This window comes from Rhinopithecus roxellana, chromosome 16 (genome assembly GCF_007565055.1).
Source record: "Rhinopithecus roxellana isolate Shanxi Qingling chromosome 16, ASM756505v1, whole genome shotgun sequence".
In the NCBI taxonomy this organism is placed as follows: Eukaryota; Metazoa; Chordata; class Mammalia; order Primates; family Cercopithecidae; genus Rhinopithecus; species Rhinopithecus roxellana.
In genome coordinates, this window is record NC_044564.1 from 20,078,156 (window position 1) to 20,093,229 (window position 15,074).

The 15,074-nt window shown below is 45.0% G+C and overlaps 1 protein-coding gene across 1 annotated transcript in view; it reads right to left on the bottom strand.

The window, feature by feature from the left end:
• The window catches only part of TMOD1 (tropomodulin 1), a 92,046-nt gene that overhangs the window by 38,113 nt on the left and 38,859 nt on the right, over positions 1 to 15,074 (bottom strand). Inside the window, exons 3-4 of the mRNA XM_030920325.1 lie at positions 9,453 to 9,609; positions 2,678 to 2,797 (exon numbers count right to left, since the gene is read on the bottom strand). Of these exons, the coding sequence (XP_030776185.1) occupies positions 2,678 to 2,797; positions 9,453 to 9,609 (277 nt within the window). The remainder of the gene's footprint in view (positions 1 to 2,677; positions 2,798 to 9,452; positions 9,610 to 15,074) is intronic.

The window sequence follows — 15,074 nt, forward strand, 5'->3', positions numbered from 1 at the left end:
GCTTTCCCTCATGCCCCTAGTCCAAGTTGCATCTCCGTGGAGTGGCATCCATAGCCTTTCCTAATGTGACCCCCCCAGTCCCCAGCCAACTTCTCCAGCCTTGCCCATCACCCTCTGTTGCCTACCCTCTGTGCTCTGTGTCCTCCCCTACCCTGAAGGGCTTTGCTTAGGTTACACTGGGCGATGATGCTGCACATAGGCCCTAGAATGAAGCTGCCTGGGTTTAAATCCTTTGGGCAAGGCATTTAACCACACCTTGCCTACTTTCTCCATCTGTAAAATGGGGACAGTAATAAAATTTCCTTCATAGGATTGTTTTGGTCAATAAATGCAACAAGGTCTTGAGAGCAACTCACATAGAACCTGGGACATGGTAGGTGGTCAAAAATGTTCAGTCCCTACTTCCCCAGAGATGCTGCCACCTTTCAAATGTCCAACATCAAATGACAGGCATCCAAGGTTAGCCAGTTAACACTGGTATAGACTCACAGCTCCCCTCTCCTTCTCAGACATTGGCAGGGTATTGTATGGTTACAGATAACAACAAATAGCCATGCCAACAAAAATAAAGAGAAATCGTTTCAAGAAAGCAACACAGAAACATAGCACACGGTTGCAGCTCTGATTTGGCACAGGAAACCGCAGGAGCCGGCAGTTGTGACAGCAGTCATTTGGTGATCCCTTTGAGCCGCCTAATGAGGGGAGTGACATCATGGAGGGTGATTGGAGGAGAAAGTCCAGGGTAAAAACAGCCCCAGTCCAAGTGGAGATGCCGCACCAAGGCATCAGCCACCTCCCTGCCTCACAGATTAACCTGAACTCAAAGGACACCCTTCGGGGAGATGGTTTGGTTGAAGTGTGATACATAATATATGGGCTCAATGAAGGATCTACTGTGACTCGTATGGCTTCTGACAGAATAAATCCCTACCCTAGCAAACTAGATTCCAGAGTTAAGTGCTACCTTCCCATCTGGGTGAAGCACTCACTGCTTCTGTACTTCATAGTGAAAAGGAAAACCATTCTCTCTCAGTGCCAACACCCTTCAAGCCATGCCCTTTGTCCTTCAAATTCCCTGTCTCCTGAGGAAAGGGCTGTCTGGACTTGGAGTCTGCACACTGGCTGTCCGCATTCACTCCTCATGTCCCCAGACCTGGCTTCACCTGTCACCACCCAGAGTGCCCTTGGTGTATAGTTGAGTCTTCTCACTGCCCCTGCACATCCCCCAGTGGCTCCCCCACCCCTGCACGCATGTCACCAAGGTCATGCACAACACCACTCACAAGTCGCAGAAGGCAGCTGTGGCCAGCCGAGTCCCTGGTGCTGGTGCCCTCCCACCTCCGCCGTGGCCTCTGGCCTCACATGCCTCTGAGTCTCCTGGCCAGCCCTGAACCCTCACTCTGTCTCTGTGGCTCCTGCATCCGATTCTGCCCATCTTGATTTGGCCTTTGGTTCTCAGCTAATTTGTGGCTAACTGATCCACATTCTAGCTTTGCCCCATTTCTACGACTTGGCCCCCCCCATGCCCTCCCCGCCCACTGCCAAAGGCTTCTATGAGGGCCATGTATTCTTCCTCGAGCTTGACAACACTAATAGTGTCCAAATCTCTGCCCTGAATGGGAACCCCCTGTAGCACTCCAGACCTTCCTATACAATTGACCCCACTTGGGTGCCCCACAGGTGCCTCAAGTGCCACAGGTTGTAAACTGAACTCTGTGTCTCCCCTCTTCCTGCTCCTCCCTTGCCGTCTGTCACTAATGGCACCGACACCACTTAGTGTCTGAGGTTACCCTGCTTGACTCTTCCAGCTCGCTCTCACAACGAATCAGTCACAGGCATCTCCTTCTACCCTCTCCCCTGCCCACCTGCCTTGAGGCTTTCCCCACCCCGCCCACCCTCCTGCCATCACCTGGGCTATGATTAGCAGTCTCCAAGCTTGCAGAATAAAAACCCACCCACTCCCTGTGTCAGGGAGCACAGTAGGTGGGGAGGGAGTGTACAGGGTGCCGGATGTAGCCAGAGCCTGACCCTCCTGGGGATGGAACACCACCGGCAGTGGGACAGAGACTAGACAGGAGCAGCAGGGAAGTCGGGGGAGGTGGGGAGGGGGGCAAAGGGCTCTGAATATCAGGCCACCTTCTGGAGTTTCGGGGGTAGTTTGTGAAGATCCTATGGAAACACATATGAAGATGGAGGGCGTGGGGCAAATATGCAATATACAAGGGTGACCCCTCAAAGCCCGGCTCGCTGAGCCGACTGCAGGCAAAATGCAAAGTTGTAAAAATCGAGCCCTTAGTGAACCTCCCAAGCCAACGACACCAGAGGCCCTCTGTCTGTTTTCCCTCTATCCTCCCTTCCCAAGTGGCTTGGGCAGGATTCAATGCAAATGGCTGGGAAAGGGCATCTGTGGGCTCTCCCTGAGATACATCCACATCCCTCTGGCATGGGGTCTCATGGCAACAACAGATGGCTCCCTGGTGTGGTGGGTTTGTGTGGTTTTATCTCTGTTTTCCTTGTTTTGTTTTTTGAGAATGGATTTTTGCTTTAACACTCTTGGTCTCCTCTAGTTCTTAGAAATAGAGAAGGTGTTCATGCTGAAATGAGCCCTACAAGGCTCCCTGCAGATGTGGGTCAAATCCTTCTGGAGGATGTGGAAAGCTCCTGGAACGCCTCTTACCTGCAATGTCACAGAGTTCTGCATCTGAAGCATTTGCCAAGGCTTCCTCCAGCTCTGGTTCCAGCGTCACACTTTCCAGCACAGGATCCATTGGCTTCTGCTTAGGAACCCAGACCTTTCCTGCAAACACAGAGGGGACCTGTTACGGGAGTGGTTGCAACGGAGCAGCCTCTGGCGATGGCCCTGTGTGGACCAGAGCCCTGTGGGTCCCTCCATGCTGACAGTCCCTTCAGGTTTCTCCCTCTGGGGACCAACTTCCCCAAAGAACAGGAATCAGGGATCTCCAACACAGCACCCCTCACACTTGACAAGAATGATTTTATAACTTGGTCCAAGCCAACTACCCTCTATCAAAAGCATTGGTCATGACCAAACAATCTGTAAGTAGGAAAAAAATATCACAGAAAAATTTCATAGAATGCCAGGGTCTGAGATACCCTAACCAAAGGTTCTGAGACCTTGGGGAAATGAGAGAAAAATATATAAACATTTCTAAACAAATAAATAAAATATGAAAAGGGAGAAAAAATGCATCCCTGCCTCATTATCATATTTTTAAAGTGTCAGATTCATAACGGAATGAGGGGAGTAAAGAGGTACATATGAGGATGGTCACTGTCATGCCCACCCACAGGAATTGGCGAAGAAATTATGGTGCATCCATACAATGGACTTCTAGCAGTTAGTATAAAGGATGATGGCGATTGCTACTTACTAAGAAGGAGAATGCCTAGGACAAACGTTGTTTGAAAAAGGCAAACTTACAAAGTAGCACGAACAATTTAATTCCATTTATATGAAATTGCATATGTGTATTTATTTACTCAACAACATTTATTGAGTGCTTCTTATGTGCCAGGCACCTTCCTGGGGTCTAGGGGACAGCAATGAGTAAAATCCTCAAGAGTTTCTGATGTAGTGAAAGGAGACAGATAATAGACTTACAAAGATATGGAATGGTATTAAGCATTATGGAGAAATATAAAGCAGGACAAGGGCCTAGAAGATGACAGGGTGGAATGTGGGTGGGGTGGGCACCGCTGTTTTGGGAAGTCTAGTCAGAGGACGCCTCACTGAGATGATAGCCTGTGACCTGGGACCTGATAGAAGTAAGGAAATGAGCCCCTAAGATCAGGAACAAGACAAGGGTGCCCACTTTTACTGCTGCTATTCAACATTGTACTGGAAGTTTCAGTCAGAATAAATAGACAGGAAAAAGAAGTCAATGGAATCCAAACTAGAAAGGAATAAGTAAAATTGTTTCTGTTTGTAGGTGACATAATCTTATGTATAGAAAACCCTGAATTTCCATACAAAAAAAACCTATTAGAACTAATAAAGTCAGCAATATTGCAGGGTACAAGATCAACATGCAAAAATTAGTGGTATTTCTGTACATCAGCAATGAAAAATTTGAAAAGCAAATTAAGAAAACAATTTCATTTATAATACATCCAAAGAATAAAACTTGGGAATAAATTCAGCCAAAGGGGTGAAAGACTTGTACAATGAAAATTATAAAACATTACTGAAGGAAATTAAAGACCTAAGTAAATGGAAAAAACACTTGAAGTTCATGGATTGGAACACTTCATAGTGTTAAGATGGCAATGCTACCCAAAGCAATCTACAGATCCAATGTAATCCTTATCAAAGTTCAATAGTCCTTTTCCCAGAAATAAAAAAGGTGATCCTTAAATTCTTATGGAATTATTTGGCCACAAATGCCAAAACAATCTTAAAAAAAAGAGCAAAATTAGAGCACTCATACTTACCGATTTCAAAACTTACTAAAAAGCTAAACAGTGTAGTGCTGGTGTAAGGACAGATAGATAGACAATGAAATAGAATTGAGAGTCCAGAAAGAAACCCAAACATCTATAGCAAATTGATTTTCAACTAGGGTGCAAAGTCCATTCGATGGGGAAAGAATAATCCCTTCAACAAATAGTATTGAGACAACTGAATATCCACATGCAAGAGAATGAAGTTGGACCCCTATTTCACACCATATGTAAAGTTGAACTCAAAATGGAATGACTTAAATATAAGTTAAAACTATAGACTGGGCGCAGTGGCTCACGCCTGTAATCCCAGCACTTTGGGAGGCCAAAGCAGGAGCATCACCAAAGCGGGCGGATTACGAGGTCAGGAGATAGAGACCATCCTGGTTAACACAGTGAAACCCCGTCTCTACTAAAAATACAAAAAAAATTAGCCAGGTATGGTGACGGGCGCCTGTTAGTCCCAGGTACTCGGGAGGCTGAGGCAGGAGAATGGCGTGAATCCAGGAGGCGGAGTTCGCAGTGAGCTGAGACCGTGCCACTGCATTCCAGCCTGGGCGGCAGAGCGAGACTCCGTCTCAAAAAAAAAAAAACACAAAAAAAGCTATAAAATTCAGGCCGGGCACGATGGCTCATGCCTGTAATCCCAGCACTTTGGAAGACTGAGATGGGCAGATCCCCTGAGGTCAGGAGTTCGAGACCAACCTAGCCAACATGGCAAAACCCCCTATCTACTAAAAATACAAAAATCAGCCGGGTGTGGTGGTGCGTGCCTGTAGTCCCAGCTACTCGGGAGGCTGAGGTAGGAGCATCGCTTGAACCCGGGAGGCGGTGGTTGCAGTGAGCCGAGATTGTGTCACTGCACTCCAGCCTGGGACACAGAACAAGACTCCATCCAAAAAAAAAAAAACTATAAAATTCTTAGAAGAAAACATAAAAACATAAGGGTGTGTCTCCATGACCTTAGAATTGGTAGTGGAGTCCTAGATATGATAACAAAAACACCAGCAACAAAAGAAAAAATAGATCAACTGGACTTCATCAGAATTTAAAAGTTTTGCGCATCTAAGGATACTATCAAGAAATTGAAATGACAATATACAGAAGGGGAAAAATATTCACAAATCATATATGTGATAAGGTCTAGTATCTAGAATACAGAAAGAACTTTTACAACTCAACAACAAAAGGAAAAACAACCCAATTTTAAAATGGGAAAAAGATTTGAATAAACATTTCTCCAAAGAGGATATACATATGGCCAACAAGCACATGAAAAGATGCTCAACATCATGGCTCGTTAGGGAGATGCAAATCAAAACTACAATGAGATACCACTTCACACTCATGAGGATGGCTACAATTTTAAAAAATGGAAAATGCATGTTGGCAACAATGTGGAAAATTGGAGCCCTCATACGTTGCTGATTGGAGTGTAAAGTGGTATGGTTGCTATGGAAAAGAAGTTTAGCAGTTACTAAAAAAATTAAACATAGAATTACTATATCATTCATCAATTCCACCCCTAGGTATATACTCCCAAAGAACTAAAAACAGGTATTCAAACAAATACTTGTACAGGAATGTTCAAAGCAGCACTGATCACAATAGCCAAAAGGTGGAAATAACTGACATGTCTATCAGTGGATGAATGGATAAAAAATTGTGAAATATCGTTCAGGTATAAAAAGGAATAAAGTACTGATTCGTGCTACAACATGGATGAGTCTGGGAAACATTGTGCTCAATGAAAGAAGCCAGACACACAAAGTCACATATTGTATGATTTCATTTGTAGGAAATACACAAAATAAGTAAACCCATAAAAACAGATTGGTGGTCACTAGGGGCTGGGGCAGAGGGAGTGGGAGAGTCATTAACTGTAATAGGTACAGGGTTTTATTTTGGAGCAACAAAAGTGTTTTGGACCTTGATAGAGGTGGTGGTTGCACAATGTTGTGAATTGTTCATTTTTAAATGGATAATTTTATGTTATATAAGTTTTACCTCAATTTATAAAAACCTACACAGCTCACAGTAGCTGTTGACGGAGGATAAGCTGAAGGGAGTACAGGTGGAGGTACAGAGATGATTAGGAGGTCGGTGTGGGTGCAATACCAGGGTTGTAGTGGTAAAGGTTGAGAGGGAGTGGGAAGCGCATAGAGAAATGTCCAGAAAGATATTCCCTAAAATGGGATCAGTGCTTATTTTCAGTGAAGGAAATGATTTTGAATTACTTAGCTTTATTTTGTAAATTGTTTACAGCAAATATCAATTACCTCTATCAGCAAAACACACAACAGAATCATTTGGGGAAAAAAATGTATCATAGCTTCTATTAATATCAGATTCCAGGGATCCAGAAAAGAGGAAAACATAAAAGGAAAATAAAATCCCTAAAAAGGAACTCAAGTATTAAAATGACTAAAGCAATGGCTGAGATGAATATTCAATAAATATTTAAGACCTGTGGTGTATTATACCCCATAACAGGTTCCTCCAGTGAGGATGGCAACTCTGAGCCACTGTAAGAGGTACCTAGACTTCTTCCCTTCATCTTACTAGTGGCACGTGAATGTGATGGCTGGAGCTTCAGCAGCCAGATAGACCATGAGGACAAAGACAGGTTGTAGGGGTGGCAGAATGAAAAGCTGGAAAGGGTTGTGATCCACGATGCTAAGCAATATGCCTTGCTAGCCCTGGAATGCCTAGGGCAGGACTGATTTGTGTACCGCTCAGACTCCCTTCCCCATCCCTCACACCATCCTCCAGGTCCTCCCCTGGGAGGGGTGTGGGTACGTGAGGAAGTGGACGACAGCAATGACTCACCTCACTAGGTATCCACCCAGGTCTGCTGCCCATCCCCACTCCCTGCCCTTGTCCTCACCTTCTCTCCTGCCATCCCCTCCAAGATCCCTCTGACCATGCACTCCTTTCAAAATTCAGAAGTTCTATAATCTAGATGCCCCTGAAGCCTCCCTGGACTTCCAGCTTTCAGAGAAACCCGGACTGAGCTCCAAGTCCAGGGTTTGGAATGGCTCGAAGTCCTCTACACAATGTCTACCCCCTCATTTTATGAAGCAGCTACTTAGTGCCGGGCACTGTGAGAATACAACAGCGATACAGGGGTGCCAGCCACAGACGTGGACCCGGAGCTCACAATGCTTGCGTTCTTAGGGGTGGAGGGAATGGAAGAGACTGAAAAGAAATAATTAATTACACAATTAATTAGAATTAGTGCTTTCATTCAACAAATATTTATTAGGTGCCTTCTATGTGCTACAGATTTATTAGGTGCTGGTGATGAACAAGACAGATATAGTCTTTGCACTTGTGTAGCTGATATTCTAAGGAAGTAGTGCACAAATCCAGTAAACATTTATTTAATTTTAGCTCATCTATTCATCCAACAACTCTCTACTCAACCCTACTATATGGCAGGCCTCGCGCTGGCTGCATGCTGGGAGTACCACTTGAGCAAAAACAGCCCAAGTGGTTGCCCTCAGGGAGTTTACAGGCTAGTGAGAGAGATAGATGAAAAATAAAGAGGTGCTGATAAGATGTGAGTTGCTCTGAAGAACACACACAGGCTCCTGTGTTGGAAAATAACCAAGCGGGGGAGTTGGAGAGGGACTGCCTGTCCTGAACAGAGTAGACAGGGATGGTTTCCCTGAAAGAGAAGACTGTACAGTTGAGACCTAAAGGTCAATAACAACTAATACTTGAGTAGCATTCACTTCCTGCCAGATGCTGTTCTAAGCGCTTGACAGACATCTGAACTCACTTAACCTTCATTACAACCTCCTGAGGCTGGTATTTTCATCATTCCTGTTTCACAGAGAAGGAAATGGAGGCACAGTAGGTTAAAACATTTACATATGTTCACATAGCTAGTAAGTGGTAGTGCCAGGATTGCAACTGAAATAGATCGAGCTCCAGGCTGCTTCTGACCATTATATCTTACCAGGCAGGAGGAACCAGCCATGAAGAAGACAGCATGGAGCTGGGCAGCAGGATCAGCACTCCAGGCGTAGGGAGTATGTGCAAAGGTCCTGAGGTGGAAAGTTTGAGAAGAGCAGAAGGAGGCCTATGGGACAATGGGATGAGGAGGGTATAGGAGGGGGCAGAGGGTTTGGAGAGCAATGGGAAGTCCTAGAAGAATGGATGATTAGGGAGGCCCTCTCTGTTCGCCCGGGGCCTTCAAGATGGCTTGCCTCAGGCTGGAGCAGAGAGTATAAAGGGACAGACGAAGAAAGGGAACCTGCAGCTGCCAGAGAGAGGAACTTTGGAGAAAGAGCAGAGAGAATCCGGGTGGAGATCGTTAGTGCGTCTCTAGTCCCTGGTTTGCATAGGATGGTCCCTACTTAGGCCTTATGCTTTTTTGTTTTTGTTTTTGTTTTTGAGATGGAGTCTTGCTTTGTCGCCCAGGCTAGACTGCAATGGTGCAATCTTGGCTCACTGCAACCTCCCCTCCGTAGTTCAAGCGATTCTCTTTCCTCAGCTTCCTGAGTAGCTGGGACTACAGGCCTGTGCCACCATGTTTGGCTAATTTTTGAATTTTTAGTAGAGACAAGATTTTCACCATGTTGGCCAGGCTGTTCTCAAATTCCTGACCTCAGGTGGTCTGCCTGCCTGAGTCTCCCAAAGTCCTGATGTCATTATTAACAGTTTCTTCTTTTACTCTCAAAACTGTCTAGGTTTGCATTTAAAAAAAAAAATCAGGGCATCCTAGTGAAAGAGGGTTTAGGGAAAAGTTTTGCTGATTTGAGTGGATAGGAGTCTTTCCTCAGTCTACCCCCAAAACTTCATGAAATCTACATCATCCATAGATGCTTTTGAAGTTGGGTTTGGGTGTTTTGGCCAGGCAGGGATGAGGACAAGGAGGCCCAGTCACATTTGGCCCAACACAGGGCCTGGCAGGGCCTGGCATACAGTCAGCACTCAGTGGTGCATGGGGAGTGGCATATTATAACAGCAACATTGTTCAGTACCTCGTTTCTCCCCTGTGTAGGGAACCAGATCTTCTCGGTCCTTAAACTCCTTTGCTTGCTTTTCCAAGTGATCCAAGAGCTCCTCTCTTTTAAAGGGGCCCGTGGGCGCCTTGGTGGTCTGATCCTTCTGCCTCAGGCCTGCAGGCAGCAGTGCATTCTACAGTGGAGGTTGTGGGGGGCAGGAGAGAGAGAAAGAGAGAGAGAGAAAGAGAGAGTGGTCAGCTGCTGAAGACTTGCACTTCTCCAGAAACTCATCATCGAACAGCAGGAAACTCAGAGCTCATGGAATCCATGGTGTCCCTCATTTTACATGTAAGGAATCTGAAACCCCAGGATGGGGAGGGACTTGCCCAAGGTCAAAGGCAGACAAGGGGCAGAGAGAGGCTAGGACTCAGGTCTCTCAATCCTCCAGCACGTCCCTGCCTCTAACATTTTTGAAGGAGAGGAGGTGAGGGGTCAAGCAAGGCAGTCGACTCCAGCCTGAGCACAGAGGGCACTGAAAGAGCATCTGTTGAGTGACGAATATGATTGAGTTGTTGTTTGGATGCATAAAGATATTTACAGGAGTTGAGTTGAGTATCAAGTGGTTGGAGAGAGAAGAAGCCAAAAGGGGGTTGAGCTGGGGCCCTGGATGGAGAATCAGGCAGGAAGAGGCAGACCAAAAAAAAAGCTGGAGAAAGGCCCAGGAAAGCAGCGAGGTGAGCAGTGCCCTGCAGAGCTAAGAGGTGGACGGGGCATGCTTTCTGGCCACAGCCCCTGCTGGCTCTACCCGCTGCCTTCCAACCTCCTGACGGGTCTGTGCTCACGACACACTGGTGGTTAAATATTTTGAACGTCGCCCTTGGAGATGGGTATCTCAAGAAACATAACATCAACCAATTGTTCCCTTCTCTTCTTCAAACATAAGCAGGCTTCTAGGTGTGGGCTTACTGCTAAAGCAGATTCCTATTAGGGGGGATTGGAGTTACTCTCATGGGCTTCACTTTAACTCAGGCCCTGATACCTTAGGGAGTCAAAGAAGTTTATAGCTGCAAGGATGCTTGGAGACCATCTAGTACATATGCTCTCCCATTAGGGGAGACTGAGGCCCGGAGCAAGGAAAGATTTGCCCAAGGAGTTTCAGGACAGATCTAGAACAAAAACCAGGGTTCTTCTTCAGATCTACGGGAGCAGGATAATCTTCATTTCTAATTGTTGTGCGCTCCCTGTTCCCTGCACTTGCAGAGCTAGTGGGGAATACATGGGCGGCTGGTATGGGGAGAACATCACCCAAAAGATATGCACCTTCAAACTGACTAAATTGAAGTCATTCCACCTCCAACCTCTTTTTTCTTTTTTGAGATGGACTCTCACTCTGTTGTGCCCAGGCTGGAGTGCCGTGGTGCGATCTCGGCTCACTGCAACCTCTGCCTCCCGGGTTCAAGCGATTCTCCTGCCTCAGCCTCCTAAGTAGCTGGGATTACGGGGGCCCGACACCACACCTAGCTAATTCTTTTTATTTTTAGTAGAGACGGGGTTTCACCATATTGGCCAGGCTGATCTTGAACTCCCGACCTCAAGTGATCTGCCCACCTCGGCCTCCCAAAGAGCTGGGATTACCATTCCCAGCACCACTTCCAAACTTTGTACCATCAAAATGCATATCTTCAGTCACTCTCACAAACTCCAAATCCTTTTCTGAAAGCCGCCTCTGTGAGGGGAACGTTATCAGGCATATGAAGATCACTGTGTGCCTGGCACATAGGGGGATACAGCTTGGGAGGGAATACTACTGTTTAAGGAATCCTTTTTTTTTTTTTTTTTTTTTTTTGAGATGGAGTCTCCCTCTGTCCCTCTGTCACCCAGGCTGGAGTGCAGTGGCGTGATCTCAGCTCAATGCAACCTCCATCTCCCAGGTTCAAGCAATTCTTCTGCCTCAGCCTCCCGAGTAGCAGGGACTACAGGCACACACCACCACACCTGGCTAATTTTTGTATTTTTAGTAAAGACGGGGCTTCACCATATTGGCTAGGCTGGTCTTGAACTCCTGACCTCATGATCCACCCGCCTCGGCCTTCCTAAGTGCTGGGATTACAGGCATGAACCACCACGCCCAGCCTAACTAATGCATCATTTTTTAAAAGGTGTACTATGCTTAACACCACAGTGCTGTTTCAGTAAGAGTCGTAGCTGTAAGATCAGGAGACCGGGGTGCGATCCTGCCTCTGGGACGGTTGTAAGTGAGCAGGGCCCACCCAGCACAGAGACCAGACAGACAGACAATGGGCTTGGCAGGTGGTGCTGGTGTACTTGCAGACAGATTTAGGCCACGGATCAAAAGAGACACTGGGAGTTGGAGCTTTTTATGAGAGGATAGTAGGTAGCAAATCAAGGCCTGACTGACTTTGGGGTGGGGGGGTATCAGGAACATAAGTGATGCTTCACACATCCCAGTTTTCCTTAAGCAGCAGTTCTCAAGTATTATCCACCATGATAGGCAGGACAGGTGATGCTCCCAGGTGAGCCATGCTTCTGTGGGCATGTCCCAGGTTTGATGGGACTTCCTGTAGCTAGCTGTGTGTGCCCATGCTTTCTATTCCACATCAGGGAGCTTACTGTGATGCAAGAGAATGAGACAATACCTCACTGCCCTGCAAACATCAATGTGTGACTGCCCATAATGAATAATCCAAAGTCTTTGTGACATACCTGCACTTCACATTTGACCCTACATCAGGCTTAAGCCCTGACTTGGAGTAATAATGATCCAACTACACAATCTTGGGCAAGTCCCCTCAATCTCATCGTGCCTCAGTTTCCATGGCTGTAAAATGCAAATAATGAGAGTTGCTCTTTCATAGAGTGGTTGAGAAAATTAAACTAGATAATGCAGAAAGTGCGCTTAGCACAGCACCTAACACAGTGAACGGTCAGAAATGTTTACTTAGGATCACTTCTATTGTTACATAATCAGGTAAAATATATGTTAACAGGAGATTGGTTACCCAAATATATATATTAAGCAGGGAATGCATTATCCAAGGATAAATGCAAAAAACTAAAATACACAATTATAAAATGAATTAAGCACTGAAAGCAAGTGCTCATGCTTCTTAAGGATCCCCACAGGGAAGGCCTACAGATTTTCATTACCATAAAGGGTTTTAATGGCAGTAAGATGCTGGGGCATGTTCTGGCCCCAGAAAGGCTAAGTATTGTGATAGAAGAAATTCAGGGGTTGTAACTGAGGGGAGAATGGTTTGCAAACTCTCATCTCTTTTCGAATCTATCTGGTAGAGGCCACGGATTTAGTTAAAATACAGTTTCTCAACCTCAGCACAACTGACATTCTGGGCTGGATACTTCCTTGTCATGGAGGCCGCTCTACCCACTGGAGATTGTTTAGCAGCCTCTCTGCTCTCTATCTCCTAGATTCTAGTAGCACTGTCCCCCCAGTTGTGACAACCAAAAGTGTCGCCAAACATTGCCACATTTCTTTTATTTCCTCCCTCCCTCCCTCCCTCCCTCCCTCCCTCCCTCCCTCCCTCCCTCCCTCCCTCCCTTCCTTCCTTCCTCCCTTCCTTCCTTCCTTCCTTCCTTCCTTTCCTTCTGTCTTTTTTGAGATGGAGTCTCACTTTGTTGCCCAGGCAGGAGTGCAGTAGCGTGATCTTGGCTCACTGCAACCTCTGCCACCCCAGTTCAAGCAATTCTCCTGCCTCAGCCTCCCGAGTAGCTAGAACTACAGATGTCTGCCACTACGCCTGGCTAATTTTTGTATTTTTAGTAGAGGCAGGGTTTCACTATATTGGTCAGACTGGTCTTGAACTCCTGACCTCAGGTGATCCACAGGCCTCAGCCTCCCAAGGTACTGGAATTACAGGCATGAGCCTTCGTGCCCAGCCACCAAATTTCATTTGAGGGGCAAAATTGCCCCTGATTGAGAACCACTGCATTAAACAAAAAGTCATGTAATTATTACATGTTATATAATAAAGATGTTTTTAATGTATTTCAAAAATATTATTTACAAAACAAAAATATGGCTTCATTTATTCAAGTTTTTATTGAAAGCAGTTGATTGACAAAAACAAAAATGTCAAAGGCCTTTTCTAATAACTCAAAGCTTATCACATTTTTAAAGTAAATATTGAGAATATCAGCCTCATTAGAGTTTAAATTTTGTTTTCTTTCTATTAAATGGTATGTTTAACAAAATATCACATGATTGTCAGTAAAACCAAAGATAGTTGCATATTTTTAAACTCCTGACTGTTTATCACACTAACTCGTTTTCAAAAACAGCATGTGATCTCCCATTATATATAAAAATTAACTCAAAGTGAATCAAAGACCTAGATATAAGAACTAAACTATAAAACATTTGGAAGAAAACATAGGCATAAATCTTTCTGACTCTCGATTAAGCAATGGTTTCTTAGATAAGATATCAAAGCGATAAGCAATGAAATAAAAAAGTAGATTACTTGGACTTCATCAAAATTAAAAACATTTGTGCTGCGAAAGACACTAGTGAGAAGACAATCCATAGATTGGGAGGAAATATTTGTAAATCATATATCTCATAAGGGTCTCATATCTGGAATACATAAAAATCTCTTACAACTCAGTAGTATATGACAAATAACCCAATTTAAAAATGGGCCAGGCGTGGTGACTCACACTTGTAATCCCAGCACTTTGGAAGGCCGAGGCAGATGGATCACCTGAGGTCAAGAGTTCGAGACCAGCCTGGCCAATGTGGTGAAACGCTGTCTCCACTAAAAATACAAAAATTAGCCGGGCATGGTGGTGCATGCCTATAATTCCAGCTACTCAGGAGGCTAAGGTATGAAATGTGTTGGAACTCCGGAGGCAGAGGTTGTAGTGAGCTGAGATCGTGCCACTAGACTCCAGCACAAGCAACAGAGTGAGACTGTCTCAAAAAATAAATAAATAAAAATTTAAAAATAATAAATAAAAAATAAAAATGGTCAAGTGGCTGGGCACAGTTGCTCATGCCTATAATCCCAGAACTTTTGGGAGGCTGAAGCAGGCAGATCACCTGAGGTCAGGAGTTCAAGACCAGCCTGGCCAACATGGCGAAACCCCGTCTCTACTAAAAATACAAAAATTAGGGGGGCGTGGTGGCACAAATCTGTAGTCCCAGCTACATGTGAGGCTGAGGTGGGAGGATCTTTTGAACTTGGGAGGCAGAGACTGCAGTGAGCTGAGATTGCGCCAATGCACTCCAGCCTGGGTGACAGAGCTCCATCTCAAAAAAATAAAAATAAAAATAAATAAATTTTTAAAAACGGGCAAGTGATCTGGATAGACATTTTTCCAAAGATTATGTAAAAATGACCAAAAAGCTCATGAAAAAATGCTCAATAATATTATCCATTAGGGAAATGCAAATCAAATCCAGAGTGAGATACCATTTCACAGCCAGCAGGATGGCAATAATAAATAAACACAGATAATAACAAGACTAGGTGACTTAAACAACAGAAACTTATTTTTGCACAATTCCAGAGGCTTAGAGTATGAGATGAGAATATAGAGAAACTACAACTCTCATACACTGCTGGTAGGAATGTAAAATGATACAACCTTTTTGGAAAATAGTTGTGCAATTTCTCAAAA